The 18,961-nt window shown below is 41.3% G+C and overlaps 1 protein-coding gene and 2 long non-coding RNA genes across 3 annotated transcripts in view; 1 reads left to right on the plus strand and 2 right to left on the minus strand.

Moving 5' to 3' along the window:
• NPC1L1 (NPC1 like intracellular cholesterol transporter 1) overlaps positions 1 to 5,915 on the plus strand; it is a 163,615-nt gene extending 157,700 nt beyond the window's left edge. Inside the window, 1 exon segment of the mRNA XM_085636098.1 lies at positions 733 to 5,915. Within this exon segment, the coding sequence (XP_085492224.1) occupies positions 733 to 920 (188 nt within the window). The 3' untranslated portion in view covers positions 921 to 5,915.
• Positions 1 to 18,961, minus strand: part of LOC146784336 (uncharacterized) — a 225,014-nt gene that overhangs the window by 23,445 nt on the left and 182,608 nt on the right. The gene's annotated exons all lie outside the window — the stretch shown is intronic.
• LOC146784337 (uncharacterized) lies at positions 2,948 to 8,080 on the minus strand. Its single transcript, XR_014970915.1, has 2 exons — positions 7,240 to 8,080; positions 2,948 to 7,198 (listed from the first exon to the last, which is right to left on the minus strand). It is a non-coding gene; the product is annotated as an uncharacterized LOC146784337 (long non-coding RNA).

The following is an 18,961-nucleotide window of genomic DNA, read 5'->3' on the forward strand; positions in this document are numbered from 1 at the left end:
CACCGAGGTTAAGAGTCTTGGTGCGTTCCCTCACTCTTGCACCTCTCCCATGATGACTTCTCTCCCAATGAAGACATTACAATCACATAGATGGGAATCCTTGATCTGTCTTTTCACTTGTTCACCTCCATCAATGACCACTTTCAAACACTTCAGGAAGAATGTTGAAATCCAGTGGTGTCCAACAAAAGGTCCAATACACCCAGATTAATTCATGATGTCCAATAGTCACATAAGATTTACATGCAATACATTTAGATGAAAATAATTTTAAACAATGTGCTTGTCCAAACCAATATGGCATGGATGCAGCAGGTTGAACCTTTGTGGCCACCCTTTCTGTCCCATCCGATGTATAGTTCCATTAACCACCACTCTCCATCTGCTTACAGAACAAGTCTTTGTCTATACCTTTGCCTACCCACATATGCCAATCAAAAATCTTCAAACTCACGGGGGACACTTACTCCGTCCATCTATTTTATGAAGATCATTGAGCAACCACTGAGGACAATGTTTATGCTCTGTGCTAACCTTCATTAGTGACTTCACATATATAGAAGAATGTTCCTAATTTGAGTGTTCCCTGTGTTAATGCACCCAAGACAGACTCCAGCTATCCAGAAGAAGATTCCCGCTGAGTATACCACTTCACTGTCCTTATGCTTAACCCCTAGTGATTCTGAAGTTATGCTGATGTTTTTCTCTACTCCATTGTTTTTTCCTTTCCAGGTCCCAATATTAACCATGCCGTCCTGCTGGAGCGGCAAGAGGAGGAGGCGAGATTAAGTAGGACCACAGACAGCTGTCAAAATGGCCATGGGCCTAGGGCCGGAATTGGCCTGGAAAACAATGGCTTTGAAAGTGACACCAAAGGAGCAAATGGTAATGTGTATTACATTGAGCAAACTCTGAACTAACTGAGTTATAGACCCCTGGGGTCCACAGCTTTCAAAAAAGTTAGGAACCAGAAATGACTCAAGAAAAAATTGAGGCGATTGCCAGCTCTGTTGCATTCTCAGTGGATAACATCCCACAAATCCTAAAGGACAGAATGTACGACCAATCTCCCTCAAGAAGAGATACTTACCTCACTAGCCTCAACAAAGGAGTTTCCTTAATGAAGGCATCGTCACTCCCTTGTCATAATGAAGGGAACTTCACCGTCACACCCTCAGTGAAGGGACCCTCAACTCATCTTCAGTGAACACACTTTCATGGCCTCAGTTAAGGAACCTCCACATCCTCAGAGACAGTTTCTCTACTTCCCAGCCCTCAAATAATGGAGATTTTCTATCACTTCCCCAAAATAAGGACATTTACTGTCAAATCTTCAAAGAAGGTACCTCCATGTCTTTAATGCTAAATAAAGTGACTTTTGACTGATCATCTTCAAGGAAGTGACCATACTCTCAATAATGAATGGACCCTAACAGCTACAGCTTTGATTAAAAGACCTGCCCCAACACAACATCCCAAAAAGAACCCTCCATTCAAAGTTCTTGGTGAAGTGATAGACCATACCGATCACCCACAAATGACAGTGGTCTCCATGTCCTCAACAAAGCACTTTGTCTTCCATGGTGAAATGCAGTCTGGCCCTGAATTGGAATCCGTTGTTCCTTTCTTCCAGTACCTTATAGTTTCTTCCTTAAGAAAAATCTCATTGGGTGAACAGTGTGTGCAGTTTTGGACACCATAAGCTCTCCTTCAAATATTTTCCATTCCTGTTTTACCAGCAATCATCATGAGGCTCTGATTATCCTTTTTCATCCTAATATCACTCGGTTTACTGGGCTGCGTTTGGGTTAAGTGCACAAGACTGGAAGCATCTTGGACTGTGACTGCCTCAACATACCCTTAATGTTATTGTAATTAACACTCCTATGTGATTATATTGCACGCATTTAATGTACATTAAAATTCATTATGCGCAATACACTGTAGGCCAGTGGTTCCCAAACTTTTGAATTCTGGGGACCCTCAATTAATCATTATTGGAACCCGTGGACCCCCACTGAATCATTATTGGAATCCGGGAACCCCCAGAAGTCATTACTGGATGCCGGAGACCCCGGCCTAAGCGTCGTCGAGGATTTAAACCTCAAAATACAGAAGAAAGCATTCATCAAACAAATCCACAAATGATGAAACATTTAATTTAATACGCAAACACATATATAAAGAAAAATCTGAATGTAATTGTAACAGAAAGGTTGGAGCTTTTTAATTCAATTAAGGTCACTCGTCGTTCCTACTATGCTCTGTTTGATGCACCTGCACTGCTATCACAAATCAATCTGAGGATACTAATTTAATTTTAAGCCTCCAGTTTCAAATTCCTTCATATTTACAGTATGTTTTAAACTTTTCAATAGAACATTAAGCTTCTTTATTTATGTACACTTTATGACTCTGTTAATATTATTTAATATTATAAGTATTCGCAGACCCCCATGGAGGCTTCACGGACCCCCAGGGGTCCCCAGACCAGAGTTTGGGAACCACTGCGTGTAGGCAATTTGTACTACATTTCATCTACAAATGCAATGCCGTTTAGAATTTAGAAAAAACTTACCTGATCAATTTCATAATTGTCATATGCATCTAATTCAAAGTCATCTAGAATTCTACACCCAACTGTTTATTAGTTTTAAAATTCACCACTCAAACTTTATGTAGAACACTTTGGCCTTGGTTTAAATTACAAAACTCAGAACTGATTAGTCTTGAGGCACGGTCATGACCAGAGGTTGATGCTAGAGCTATCGGACTCAGACAAAGCTTTTTTAGAGGCCTACCCTGCCACTGTTATATGTATTTATATTACACAAAAACAGGCTTTGCTTGCTTTTTTGATGTACTGATGATGAAGCATTAAATATCAGCCTCCACTAGGCAGTACCATTATGCTGTAGCTGTCTCAGGATATTTTTTTTATTTTGAAGGAGGTGCTCAAGGTACCACTAAACCTGAGAGGAGCACCACATAATGTTTGTGTCCCGGGTCTGCAAAAGCATATGAAAGGACTAGTTTCAGGTGTATACTATTATATTGATTTAGCAGATGTGGCACTTTTGTTATCAGATTGTGCCATTTAATCCATGTTTCCAAACATGGTTTCCATTGTTAGTAGTTCAGAAATCTCCTCAATGGTGCTGTCTCCAAAAATATAACTCCTATAAAGGGAAGACACCAGTACCATCCATAACTGCACATATAGATTACCGCCTACAAATGTTTGTTTGTGCCGTAAACGGCACAGATTTTGTAAACATTGTTTTGACTTTTTAAATACCTCTAAACACTTGGGGCAAGATGTACGACCTGCCAAATAGCAACTCGCGACTGTCTTGGACACTGTTTGCGATTCCCAATGGGGTCGCAAAATGCAAGGCTCATGAATAATAATGAGCCACTCGCATTTTGCGACCCAATTTGGAATGGCTGGCCCTCCCAGGGACGGTGGCCTGTTGGGCCCCTTAAAGGAAAATGGGAAGCATTTACAAAAAAAATGAAACATTTTCGTTTCATTTTTTAAGGGCAGGCAATAGTCCCTGGGACCACTGCCTGCCCTTAAAAAATAATTTTGCATGCATTTGCAAAGGGAAAGGGGTCCCCTAGGGACCCCTTCCCATTTGCGAATGCATTACCACGTACTTGAAGTAGGTGGTAATTTGGGAGTGTTTTGCGACTGCAATTGCAGTCGCAAAACATTCGTGCATGGCTATGGAGTCGCTATTTGGAAGGGAACGCCCCTTCCAAATACCGAGTCGCAAAACAGTATTTTGCAAGTCGCAATTTATATGCAACTCGCAAAATACTGTTTGTGCATGGGCCCATGGTTTTTAGCGTGCCCAAACGGGTCTAAGACCCGTTTGCGCACGCTAATAACCGTCGTACAGCTGGCCCTTGATTTTTGTTCTTCTCAAAGCCATATCCCTCTTTATATGATTAGTGGGTAATCCCCGATTCTCACTTTCCAGTTTCGACTCAGTTTCCCATAGACCGGAATGATTCCTTTATTTGTTTACCTCATTACACTGCACTGATTTAATACATGTTTTCTTTCTATGTCAAAATTTTAGATCATTTTGTTTTTACATTAAGGGCTCGATTCCGTTCTCGTTAGGAAAGCCCTCCTTACGACTCGGATCCGGAGGGCTTTCCTAGCGAATCGGGCTGTGCGAGTCCGACCAAACGAGTACAATGCAACTGTATGCTGACGGACTCGGTTCGCTCGGACTCCCATTGAACTCTATAGGTGCCTGTATACCGATGCGTACACAGGCTCCCATAGCAAAAAAAGGGGTGGGTGGTGAAAAGCATACACCCTGTGGCAGGCACCCCACATTGCCCACCACACTGTGCATGCTTGGATCGGGGGAGCCATGCGCACTCCTGCAACTGAATCCGGAGGGTTACGGGTGAAGGGGGGCCTACTATGGCCCCACGAAGTCCGATTCCGGCAGCTGTTTTCCTCGCTGAGACCGAGTCGATACAGCTGTCCGAATTGCGCATCGTACTTGCTCGTTCGGAATCTGGCTCCATAGTGCGGTCACGATTCAGCTCCAAAGAGTCAGACAGGATCGGGTTCGGAAATGATTCGGTCAATGCGGACGAGATCTTCACATTGTACTTGGTCGTTCGGAATGGGGGACAACTCGGTCGGAAACATAGGCTCTGAATCGGATTTGTACGTTCCAGTACCCGTCTGGAGGCCTTCCGAATGACATCGGAATCGAGCCCTAAGTTGTAAGGAAGAAACTGTATTTAGATATTTTTGCAATGATTTTGTTGTAAATGGTGGTTGACTCAGTTGCCCCAGAATCGAAATTATGTCGGAGCTGAGAATGACTAAACTATAACTGAATTAATTTAACGCAGGACTGGGATTTAGTTTCAAAGTTGAATCCTCCCAAAGCTACACTTATTCACAGAAGGCACAAGTCATATTTATTTTCAATGTTGTAATAACTATGGAACTGCACCGTCTATGTCATGAAACTTACGTTCTCGGCAGCAAAGTATAAGTTGGCAACTTTATGGCAGAACTTTGGCTCATGCTGACTACCTAAACTACCCACCTCCAGGGACCTCTTGTAACTGTAACCACAACTCTGCATCACAATGTTGCCATGGCATTCCCAGTTCCCCGTCCTATAGCTCAGTATGGTGTGCCAAATGTAGCATTCATACACCACTATCTCCAGATTGTTCATTCTTGCAATTAGGTGAGAGAGACATAATTTAATACCTTAGAACAGTGGTTCTTAACCTGTGGTCCGGGGCCTGTGGGGGTCCGCGAAGCCTACATCAGGGGGCCCGCAACTGCTTAAAACACGCAATAATATTAATAGGTTAATAAAGAATCAAAATGTAAAATTGACAATTTGAAACATTCTGTAAATGTGAAGGCATTTGAAATCGGAAGCTAAAAATAAAGTTTGCTTGATTCGTGAGAGATGGGTAAGTGCATCAAACGAAATATAGTATGGACGATGAGTGACTTTAATAAAAAAAAATTAAAACTGCAACATTACCATTAAAATTTTGTTTGTTTTTTACATTTGTTTGTGAATTAAATTAAATATTTTGTCATTTGTTTGATGAATGCCTACCTCTGTTTCTTTTGAGTACTGTTTAGCCATTCAAATTATCAAAAATGCTTACGTTGCGGTCCCCGGACTTTAGTAATGACTCAGTGGGGGTCCCCAGAAAACAATAATGGGTTCCAGTAATCATTAAGGGGGGTTCCACAAAAGTCAAACAGTTAAAAAAACACTGCCTTAGAAAATTTACAGTATTTTTGGAACAGAGGCTGTTTGAAGTCTCTTTAAGCCCTCTTTAAATAGAAAACGGCATTCATCAACTTTTGAATTAAAAAAGTTTATTAAAGTTTGCCTGAAAGGCAATTCTCGTTTTTAACTCATTTTCACAGTTTTGTCCAGCTGTGTTTGAATCAATAACTGGGAAAACCCTGCACTGTCAACTGAAAACGTCATCACACAAATCTCACAGACCTCAAAACCACTGTGGTTCTGCAAAGCAACAACCACAGCTCTTCTAGTGCAGTCTGTAGTTGAGTGGTCCTTGAAAACAGTTTAACAACAAATGTACTAACACAATCCTTGGTTCCCCGGAAAATTTAGTGTGCCTTAAACAGAAATATAGATAATACAGCTTATGGTTTGCATGTTTTTGTGGTAAGACATTTTTGTGTGCCATTTTTATTTTTTCAGATTGTTATTTTGGATAATCCTGAAGGTTTGTGGGCTGGAAGACAAATCTAAAAATGGGAAAGGAAGCCTAGGGACGTCTGTGTGAAAGTTGTAACAGGTCTAAACGGATGGTGGTAATGGTGGGTGAGGAGCGAAAGATAACCTAGAGTGTGGAGGAATGTTTTCATGGGTTTTGTGAGAGTGTTTGTGGTATTATTGTAAAGGATATCAACTGTCAAAAAGAAATTTGGTTGGTCACACCCAGTTATTTCTTCTACCAACCGATAAAAGTCAAAACAGAAAAGCTTTTTTCAGCTTAATATCAGCTTGGCACATGGTACGATGGTCTGGCACGGCCAAAATCATATGTGCAAGGCACCATTTCCCAATTTAGTATCAAAGTCTAATGAAAGTTCAATAACAGATTTCACTGCACGGTTAGAATGAGTAAGAGCTTGTGCTATGAATTTGCAAAAAAAGAGTGGTAAAAAGCTAGCATTATAAACATAACGAATCAACCCATAGCATAAAGAATCAAAGAGATAGTGAAAACAGTGTTTGTGACGCATTTTAGGAGTATTACAGCAGGCTGTGCTCACATACGTCTTGCACTGAAGTGAAAAAATTAAATATAATTTCGAACGGCTATCGCTGCCGTTCTTAGAATCTGATGAGCAATAACTATTAGATAAATAAAATCACAAAAGTCGAGGTAATACAACATGTGATGAGCAACAAGTTGCCTGGTCCAATCGACCTACCAGTTAAAGCTTGCAAACAGTTTGGCAAAGAGATAATCATACTTTTGCTAGTTTAGCACCTTCTTCGGGCAGGAAGTTAAAGTTTTTCCAAAGGCAAATAAGGATCAAGGACTAAGTGTGGTTTGTAGGCTTACATGAATCCTTAACTATCCCAAAGTGTGGCTTGGAGGTTTACATGAATCCTTAACTATCACAAAGTGTGGTGTGTAGGCTTACCTGAATCCTTAACTATCACAAAGTGTGGTTTGTAGGCTTACCTGAATCCTTAACTATCACAAAGTGTGGTTTGGGGGCTTACATGAATCCTTAACTATCACAAAGTGTGGTTTGGAGGCTTACCTGAATCCTTAACTATCCTAACGTGTGGTTTGGAGGCTTACCTGAATCCTTAACTATCCCAACGTGTGGTTTGGAGGCTTACATGAATCCTCACTATCACAAAGTTTGGTTTGTAAGCTTACCTGAATCCTTAACTATCCCAACGTGTGGTTCGTAGGCTTACATGAATCCTTAATTATCACAAAGTGTGGTTTGGAGGCTTACATGAATCCTTAACTATCACAAAGTGTGGTTTGGAGGCTTACCTGAATCCTTAACTATCCTAACGTGTGGTTTGGAGGCTTACCTGAATCCTTAACTATCCCAACGTGTGGTTTGGAGGCTTACATGAATCCTTAACTATCACAAAGTGTGGTTTGTAAGCTTACCCGAATCCTTAACTATCCCAACGTGTGGTCCGTAGGCTTACATGAATCCTTAACTATCACAAAGTGTGGTTTGGAAGCTTACCTGAATCCTTAACTACCCCAACGTGTGGTTTGTAGGCTTACATGAATCCTTAACTATCACAAAGTGTGGCTTGGAGGCTTACATGAATCCTTAACTATCGCAAAGTGTGGTTTGTAGACTTACATGAATCCTTAACTATCACAAAGTGTGGTTTGGAGGCTTACCTGAATCCTTAACTATCCTAACGTGTGGTCTGGAGGCTTACCTGAATCCTTAACTATCCCAACTTGTGGTTCTTAGGCTTACATGAATCCTTAACTATCACAAAGTGTGGTTTGGAAGCTTACCTGAATCCTTAACTACCCCAACGTGTGGTTTGTAGGCTTACATGAATCCTTAACTATCACAAAGTGTGGTTTGTAGGCTTACATGATTCCTTAACTATCACAAATTGTGGTTTGTAGGCTTACATGAATCCTCAACTATTCCAAAGTGTGGTCTGTAGACTAACATGAATCCTTAACTAACATTCAACAAAACTTTGGGAGATGTAAATACAGTAATACCATATATCCTACACCCTGTTCATCAACCGTAGGAATATTGGTAAAAACATCAGCAAGTTTTCTTTTTGCATAGATTTCACCTAGGAAAAGTATTTTCTTCTCATGCTCCTACTAGCTGATGCATCAAAAACATCTGACTTGGTGTATTGGGTTACTTTCATTACATTTGTTTCCATCTGTGATCTGGTCATTAATGGTGTCTTGTTATCTTTCTACCGTTAGACTAAATATATATAAATATAAATATATATATAAATTATCTCAAATATGCAAATAATAATTTTTGAAACAGTATGCAGCAAGGTAGGTTCTTGCCCTTATTATTGTTATAATTTTTTATTGCACCAGTGGTTGCACGGCTGCCTACAAAAGAGACATTCCAGGTTTTTAACAGGCAAAAACTAATCATAAAGTCAGATATACATATACACTAATAACCTCCAGGCTTTGCCAACAAATACCGCCAGCTTACAAGGTACATTGGACATGCATGACATTTTGGTGAATATTTAGAGGATAAAATGTATACATTTAAAATTAAGGTGATGCATTTGGGGCCTGGGTAGGAACCATGTTTCTTCTTAAACACATAAGCTAAATTTCTGTGATTTCTATAGTATTCCACCCTCCCTGTATTTCGGTTCCTCCCCAAGCTTTCTATTGTTGCAGCCATACATACAACACAACAACTGACACACCCTGATCAAGACTAGACTACTGGCTTGGCCTATGGTTGTTAGCTATAAAAGATAAATGAGTAACAATTATTTTGTGGTAAATAATGAAACTGAAAAAGTTTCAATTCTGAAATTGAGACTGTAAATTAAACATTACTGAGGCCTGTGAAAGGGGTAGCGAGTGGTCTTCAGAGTGTCTCAAGGACTCCTGTTAAGTTCACGCTATCTTAGACATGTCCATCGTTTCTCTCTCCATATCTCGTCCATCTGCATATCTTACACCTCATCTCTTTCCTATTCAGCACCTGCTTTTCACTCTCTCCTGAATGCACTCCCTCGCGTCTTCCCCACTCCACCACACAACACACTCACTCACCTGTAAGCACTGCATTTTCCTTCAATATTTTGACAACTATGTACCTCCTTCACACATTTGCGCAGAATGACAACTTTAGCTAGAATACATGACTACTGATCTGTGTGCTCTGCAGAAAAGCCAAGGAATGAATGACTATGTACTCTGAACACCTTTTTGACCCATTGACAAAGGCACTGAGAAACTCTCACTGCCTTCCGCCTCAACCCCAGAGCTCTCAATTATGGCCCATTACAAACACCTGGAAGTGACTCAGTTCAAAGTATGTGCTATACAAGCAGTAGCGGCTGCTATCAGGCCCGGGTGGTGGGCAGGTGGGTTGGAGGCGATGAAAAAAGAAACAAAAAAACCCCACATAACTTTAACAGCCGGCCTCATCCTCTCCTCCGTCATCTTCCTTCTTCTTGCAGTCCCGGCCGGCAGCAAGAAGCACCTGGGCTGCCAAGCTCCCCTGAGCCAATCACAATGCTGCAATGCAGCGTTATGATTGGTCTGAGCACCGTGGTTCTGTGCTCAGACGGGGAATGGGAGACTTTGCATGTTCCTCACCAGGCTGTGCAAGGCAGCCTGGTGGAGAAGATACAAAGTGCCCAGGACTGTTTGGCCAGCTAAAGAGGGACAGACAAGCAGTCGTGTGCACTTAGGGAGAGTAAACCACTCCTCCCCCGCTCTGGCCAGTCCCGCTTGTCCCGAGAACCACTGACTGAAATAGGAAAACTAAAATGATAATAATGGTAATTATAAAAAAAAAATACTTTTGTTTAGTGGGGCGGCGCTCCTCTGCCTTAGTGGAGGAGCCACCACTCTATACAAGAGCAATATGCTACACAAAAAAATTACGGGAACACAACATCCTGGAAATAGCCTACTTAATCTTGCATTCCCTAGGAGTGCTAAACATGTGAAATAAAAATAGGAATTAAATCTCTGACATGGATTACCTTAAAGTTTTCACATTCATTGTTCAGAGATCTATCAGTGTTTTTTGCAAGACATGGCTGTAGAACCCGAGAGGAACACTGTTCAATGTCCGCTTTGAATTACTACAGAGACCGGGAGGGACCTGTCCGACTTACGGCCCTGAGTGTGGCTACCATGAGTTGATGTTAGTAGTAATTTAGTATTACCATGAGTTGATGTTAGTAGTAATTTAGTATTACGAGTCTCCACACACATCAGAAATCTTCGTCTCTTATAGATTGACATGAACAGGTAAACAGCTGTGTACATTGAAAGGAGTATAGATAAACATGAAACAAGGGGCGGCTTTAGGCAGGGGCGAGCTGGGCCAAGGCCCAGGGCATCTAGTTTCAGAGTGGCACAATAAAATTGCTTAGAAACCTGTTTTTAATAACTAATTTTATTCCGAGGTCACCAAAGCCTTCCCATTCTCTTCATGTATTGCCAAACTATCTTCCTCACCTCCCTTAAACTACATCCCTTCCCCCCACTTCTCTCTCACACCTCCTCCCAGGGCCTCGCTGTGGTGTGGGACCCCAAAGAACACCAGGACAGGGCCGGGCTGGCTACGGGGCGTTTTTAGGTCTCGCCTTGCTATCGCGTAAGCGATCGCAAAGCGAGACTATTGTAAGGGGGTCTTAAAAGTGCTCCCAAAAAGCGGATTGCATGGCTAGCACGCGCGCAATCACGCGCATCGTGCCGCCATGCAATCCGTTTGGCATCGCACTTCAAAGGGTCCGCTCCCCCGCCTGGAATGCGCTCCCCCGCCCCCAAGAGCGCGCTCGCCACGCTCCGCCGGGCTTGTCTTGTTTTTTATGTCATTGAAATAACGACGTAGCTCCTAGAAGCTTCTGAGCGCTTTCCACAGATGACTGCAATCGTAACATGAACATGTCAAGCAGGCGTCGCACAAACAACAGTGTCCGCTGAGGCAGACTCACAGGGAGTTACTGCCGAGCCTCCTATGCAAATCACAAAATCATTTGTATATAGCATATCCGACCTCGGGTTTCATACAGAGCTACGTAGCAGCGCGTTAAACCCACCGAGCTGTCCTGACAGCAGTTAGAGCCTCAACAAAAATACCCTAGCTTCAGGATTTCAGACCTAGCATCACATCGCTTTGTATTTACCTACCCTACTGTCTCTACTCAACGTGTATCCTGTTCACAACAAAGTCAGATCTGTAGGGCAAGTTTATTGTCTCACAACTACAGGATTCCAATAGTGAAAGCTTGAGTAATGCCTGGACAGACAGGCGGCTCCAAACAAAAAAACAGTCACATGTTTGCCCAAATTGTCAAACCACTTTGGCCTGTATCTTTCGGAAACTTGAAATGTCTTTGTTGAAATGACAATTGAGTTATCGGTAGGTACACTTGGCTTTCCTTAGATCAAAGTGGTGGCCAGGTCTTGAACCGTATTTTGTTTAATAAGTACACAAAAAAAATGCCCATCAGCTCTGCTGTAGAAATGGTCTGAGACACTGGCAAAATTATATTTTGCCTTTTTCGTGCTCCTATTCTCCAGTGACAGAGCCTTTTTGATGTAATTCACTATAATGTGCGGTGTCAGCGTAAGACAGCTGCTTACAGCTGCATTAAAGTAGTAGCAGCACTTCGATAAAATAATGTAGGGTAGAGGGTGTGGCCTAACGGCTAGAGCGGTCGACCTCAGAGTTTCTCAAACCAAGTCCGAGTCTCGTCAGGGACGCTGAAAATCCTGTGATTCTGGGCAAATCGCTTAATCTGCCTGTGCCTAACAAAAAACAAGCATTGGCATAGCCAATAGGTCTCGCTTTTGGGACCTTATAAGTATTTAGTTATGCAGCACAATATCCTTTGTGCAACAACATCAACTGTTGCATGGCTAAACACTTTTAAGGTCCCAAAAGCGAGACCTATTGGCTATGTCAATGCTTGTTTGCTGGGGTGGCAGGGTGGGGTCCAGGTTCACTGCTGAGGGGTTGATTTTGTTGCAGGGGAGATGCCAGCGCTTTTAAATGAATAATGCAAAACAAATAGGCTTTAAAGCATACTTTCTACAACATTTGTTTTGCATTGTTTATTATGGAAAGCCCGGTAGCCAGTCCGGCCCTGCACCAGGACACAGCTAGGGATCTTCGTTTACTTTATTCTCATTCGTTGTGCCGTGCTCAAAGGAACGTCCTCGCACGTCCCTGGTCTCCCAATTCTGCCCCATCCCATCCACCTCCCTGGCAGGAAGTGGTGTCCGGTGGCTGGCCCCTCCCTTCGTTCTTGTGCAGGGTCCTAGTGCCCTCAGCACCTCGGTACGACACTCACATTTCTAATTTAACATCGATTCAGATAAGGGAGAGAGAGGAGGGGACCTGACCTGTGTACACAAACCACTCTCTACCCCCATACTAAAATAATCCAACAGCAGCTAGAAGGAGGAGGTGACAGATAATTCCAGTGGCAGATTACCCATCATTGTGCGTCACCACTCACCAGCCCGTTGGTGATCAGACACGCAAACGAGCAAAATGCACTCTCTTGAAGAGAAAATGTAATTCTATTGACAACAGTGGACGGTTGTTGTTTATGCCGGGAATATAAGCAAATCTCATCGAGAGAGAGAGAGAGAACTCCTAACTTTTTAGAACGCATGTTATTCCCTTCCGGATGATGAAGGGCTGAGCTGGCCATGCTGTGTGTTGAGGCTGTGGTACTCAATCTATTGAAGTATATAAACACTCATTTTAGATTTTAACCAGGGTCTCTGGAAATATGGTATTCTGCAGTTGCGGAATTTTACCCATTTGTATAGAATAGCAGCGTTTGCCACATAATCCATGCATAATCTGCAGATTTTTACCATAAAAAACAATCACTTCTAACTCAAAGGTACTATTAATGCAGCGACACGTGTTTCTGCACAATGGAAGGCCCTTTGCAAAAGGTGCTTACTGCTGTTTTTGGGTGTTGAACTATTACTAATGAGGTGCACTTTGCCCAGGTAGTGTTAATATGTGTCAAAATGACAAAGTAGTAAAGTAATATTATCACAAAATGTGCTGCATTACGCAGCGTAATTTGCCTTTTCTTGCAGCATAATTTAGTCAACCCTGCCACATAATCAGGTCCAAAACTGCCACATAATTCCAGTGACCTCTTGTCTTAACACAGGGTATACAAGTGGATGCCCCTTTTTACACTGACCATATAGAGAAGTTTGTGTTTAATGTAAGTCTTTTAAAACCAATTTTTGGTATGTCTGTATGTTTTGTGAAACCTGCATCGCTTCCTGACTAATAGACTACTACAAACGGATCTAATTTAATAGATAGAAATTTGGAAAGAGGCACCCAAAGGTTTCTGAGTAACTGGTGAGGGATTCTGTCTAAAGCGAGATTGGCAGATGTCCACCTTTCCACTTTAAAGTACATTTTCAGAATCTACTTGAAGAGGCAGGTTAAAAAAAATAAGTAAAGAAAGATACTCTATACTTTTGATGAGAGGTCTTTTGTAGACCACACAAACATATTAGAATATTTGCTTAGTGCCCCTTCGGAACCTCTAAATGTTTTTTGAACATATATCAGAAAATAGTGCTGTAAAATTCTCAGTTTGGTGCTGTTATTTGTTTCTTTTCCAAAGGTTGAACTCACAGAACCCACCAGCTATTATTGCTGCTAATCGGGCCGTTTGCTAGCAGTAAAATCAGTGGGCGGTCTAGTGCTGTCCAAGTGGTGGAAATGAACAGCATCAGTGGTGAAAGTGGGCCACAACCGCCTTAGAACAAGCATTGGCAAAGCCAATAGGTCTTGCCTTTGCAAGAGGTTTTATTTTTGCTTTCAATGGTCTATAGTAGTTCTGTGGACATTAAGTGTATATTGTTTGTGGCAATTCAATAGTTTTTAATGCTTTGCTAACGATTTCATGTATGTTTGTTTGTGTGGAGTGGTGTAGTTTCTTTGTGAAGAGCCTTTCAATATAAAAAAAAAGATGCAGGACTAGGTACAAAACAGGCACTTATAAAGCAGTTACATATAATTTGCTACTGCTTATAAATGGCCAGTAGGGTTGGGGATGAAGCTAATTGTATGACAGTGAAATTTGTTAAAACAACAGTGCCTTTGGTCGGTTTGAAGGTCTTGGGATGAATCAGGCACTTATATGGCAGTCATATATAATAATACGCTGCTTTTGAAAGGTTAATAGGGATGAGGATTAAGCCAATTGTATAATAGTGAGATATTATTAAAAAAACGTTGCCTCATCGCCGTCTGGGATGGCATTAAGAACACTGTAGACTGGAACAGGGTTGCTGCATAATTCTCTTGCACCTCTCAGTTGCCTTCGACACAGTTGACCATAATACTCTAATACAAAGACTCTAAGACGTCGGCATAGAAGGGACTGCTCTTGACTGGATCACATCCTACCTTCCAGAACAGAACAAATGTCCTGCATTCTCCCCCTTTCTCATCCAAACTGCACTTAATAAAAGCAGAGGTCCCTCAAGGCTCTATCATCTCACCCATTCTCTTCAACATCTACATGAAGTAATTACCGGCAATGATTTTCACCTCACATACTATAACTATGCAGACAACACACAAATACTCCTTTAACTGGAAAGCCCCAAAGAAATTGGAAACTCACAAATGCCTCAGTGCCGTTGATCAGTGGATGACATGGAGCCATCTAAAATTGAATGCTTCCAAAACGGAAATACTCACATGTGGTGATTGGAAAAATTACCTGGCCTGTCGCCTAAAGTATCTAAGGAAGTAAGATACCTTGGAATTACCATGGACTCCAAGCTATCAATGAATGCCCAAGTGGATAAATTAGAAAGATCAAGTTTAATTACTATGAAAACTCCGTGTTGCATCTTCCCCGACCTGGGATTTCCACACAAGGTCCAAGCTACTATCTCTCATGTACTGTCTAACCTTGATTACACCAATGGCCTCTACCACGGATCATCTTCATAAATTATTAAAAGACTACAACAAATTCAGGACTCTGCTGCCAGACTACTCCTACATGTAAAGCCACATGCCCACATCTCCCCAGCTTTGAGGGCCCTACATTGGTTACCGGTTGGCAGAAGATCCACATTCGAGGAGCTTTGTATCACCCAGAAAGCAATACATGGAACAGGGCCGCTCTTCATCAGGAGTAAAATCACCAAATACATTCAACAAAGAAACTTCCACTCCAGATTGGCACCTTGCATCAAAATCCCACAATGCAGGAAAAAAAACATAGGAGGCACATCCTTCTGTGTTCAAGCAGCCAAACCAGGGAACTCATTACCCCCAAACATAAGATCTACAGAACAACTGTCTTATCTTCAGAAGACTGCTCAAGAGTTGGCTATTTCCTACATAACCACCATACTCAAGCATAACTGACGGTACAGCATATCCCTGTGTATATAAGCATTTAATTTGATTACATGTATGTATCTAGATATGTGTATTCCTTTGTAGAACTGTGTATAATAATTATATGTATATATATACATATGTATATATGTATACGATATTCTTTAGGTATGCTTAACAAATGCACATATCACATATGATTATATTATTCTATGCTTAACATGTATATAGGTCATTGCATAGTCTTTCATATAAATCATATGATTAGATGCTTGTGGTTCGGCATTTATTTATCACAATATGTACATTTGTATCATAACTATTTATCTACAATTGCATCACCATTGAACTAATAAAAGAAAATAAATTAAACACTAAAATAAATTTTCTTTACAGTTCAGCTACACTTGAATATCTGAGTTTATTAAATATAACTTAAATCTTTATATATGATATCTTCCTCATGCCTACATAGCTTCCTTGTACTTATGTATCTATATGTTTATTAGTTTACTCCTACTGTACAAATGTTTTTTTTTTAAACTAATTAAACCTCTCCAATGCACTACCCTATATCTCACCCTATACCTCGCTCAATATATCCTCTATCTCCACTTTGTGACTCATCCCAAACCTTTTTATAATACTATGATCTCCAAAATAACCCTTTCTATGCTCTTCCTTCTCGTATCCCTCCTCGCATCATCTCAAACCTCATTTTACTGTTCAGATCTCCCAAACAAGCCTTTCTAAACCCTTCCCTCATGTATCCCTCCTTAGACTCATCCAAGACCTCTTTTTTCCCCTAATCCACACCTAGAAACTCTCCCCTCCATTCTAAACCTACTCCTACTACTATGAACTCCAAATAAACACTTTCTAGACGCTTCCCTTTTCTATCCCTTCATTGTCCTTTTTAATCAAGCTAACAGACTCACATTTGTACCGCTCAAATTAACATATATTTTCCCCTGATACTAGCCCACCACTAATACTTTTTGGGTTCCGGAGTAGAGTGCTAGTCACCAAAAAGCACTTCAATGCCTCGGCAGGGGTAGTAAGCACTATAAAAATACCAATAACAATTATAAGGCTAAAACAGAATGAATTACATGTATGTGGCAACGACAAGAGCAGGTCATTTCGGAACTGAGTAGTCTTGGCATTACACAGGGTGCAGAGGGCAGGGGGTATGAGAGGAAATTATCTGGGAGGCCTTGATAGGGGTAGCGATGCATCAGCGCCTTTATTGTGGCAGCACTAGACAGCGCTCCCCACGCCCCACAACAAACAATGCATGTGTGTTTAGGGCGGATGCTGGGTCGATAAACCGTAACCGTTGGTTTATCAAGAATGATGATCTTCTCAATTGTTTTATTTATTCTCATTGATGGCTCAAGGATGCCTAAACAATGGTCTTCAATCAATACCTCTGTATTAACAATAGCGTTGGATGGTTGCATGTTAAAATCACCGCATATAAATGTCAGATGCTTGCCCGCTTTACCTTTCCTAGATTCCTTTAGAGTATCATACTCTTTCCTAATATGTTCAACATAGTTGGCAAAATTCCTCCAGACAACTTGTACCTCAGTGGACCAGACGAGTGGGATATAAACGTTCAGAATCTCGACCACATTAGCTTCTGGACTAATATCATAAAGGCTGACATCAGAAGAAAGCTGTGCTGCACCCAACTGCTCTAACTTACAATTCAACCTACAAGGCACCCGCACAAAAAGGATCTTGAAGGCCGCTCCATTTTATAGTGTTTTACCGGAATGGTTATTTCGAAAAAAAACGTTGACACTACTTTTAGACAAGGTCCATGTTCCCAGGAAACAACATACAGTGTGATTATTTATACATTTTAGCCAGTTCTTATCCTCCAATTTACTGGCTAACCTCACAATATACTATGATAAAATATAGAAACAGTTCTTAACATAACTCATTTCCTTATTCATTTCCTTTCCTTATCCTAGAGTGCCCAATAAAAGCCCTAACAGTAGCTGATGGTGATTAACTCAGTTCGGTTCAATTCTTTATACGGCTGTCAAAGCAACCATAAAAGTACACATAATACAGCCCTACAATTACAAACCAACAGATACACATATAGTTTCTTCAATACAAAATTATCATAAGAAAATGACTCATCAGTCAATGCAAAGCAATGATAAAACTTGTGTAAAAATCACAATTGCATTGGAACAAATCTTTATCCTGGATGCATAGAGCTGCAAGACAGCACAGCGGCTCGCAGAAAGGAACTGACATAAAAACAGGACTCATTGTCAGGAAGTTGTTGTAAAAACCTATAAGCTAGGGCACATTGCTTAAATTTGTGTGACTTCATAAAACGAATTAAAAACATTTTTGTGAATATTTTATAAAAACCACAAAAGAAAATAAAGTGCATCATAGTTTGAGCTGATCTGTTGTCACAGGGGCACAAAATGAGTTCCAGATTTTTTTTAATAAAACCTAAAGATAAAAACAAAGCAAATATTTCATTGTATCTGCCCTGAGGCGAAAAAGCTGACAGCATGCCCACCGCCCCTTGGTTTTAATCAGCTAATTAGTTGGTGGTCTATCTGTACTCCAGTGCAGGTAAGCTGAAAAAGTGGGCTTGGTCTCCTCTGATTTTACCATGTTAACTATGGCATGTGCAAGTAATAACCCTTGCCCATTCTTTCTACTTAGGTCGGTGCTCTGTGCATAGTAAAAGAATGCACGGGTCAGCCCAAACTCTTGCAGAGTTTGGTTTACATTTGCTAGCCACGGGATAGAGAAGCCTTTGACACATGCACAGCAGTCGCTAATGATGTCTCTGGGGAGGGAGGCCTCCGCAGTTCTCCAAACTGATAGCCGCAACATTGGAGGGCGAGTTCTAATGCGGTCACTCAAGTAAGTTAACCCCAGCTCTAAATCAAACTTGACAGCCAGCTGGACTCCCTGCACACAAAGCAGAAATAAAAACAAAAATGTTCCTACTATCTGGTAAAATGGAATGAACCTTGCAAGCCTCCGCGATTCAAATTGTCTTCCTGAAACCTCAAACTGTTGAGACCTTTCCTCCTTATCTCATCCTCGCTGCCAGTGTAGCAAGGTGCACCGGTAGAGAAAACAGGGGACTTATAGAGGATTGGAAGATGTTTATTTTCTACATGGAAAGGTCCCATCCATCCACTTCAGTTGCTGTCAATCTCTGTCCACTCCAACTGCCTTCCAGCCTCCCACATTCCTGTACATCACCACCCACTAACATTCCAACAATGTGACCCCAAGATGTCACACATATTACAATTT

The sequence above is a fragment of the Triturus cristatus genome, chromosome 11 (assembly GCF_964204655.1).
Source record: "Triturus cristatus chromosome 11, aTriCri1.1, whole genome shotgun sequence".
NCBI classification, from domain to species: Eukaryota; Metazoa; Chordata; class Amphibia; order Caudata; family Salamandridae; genus Triturus; species Triturus cristatus.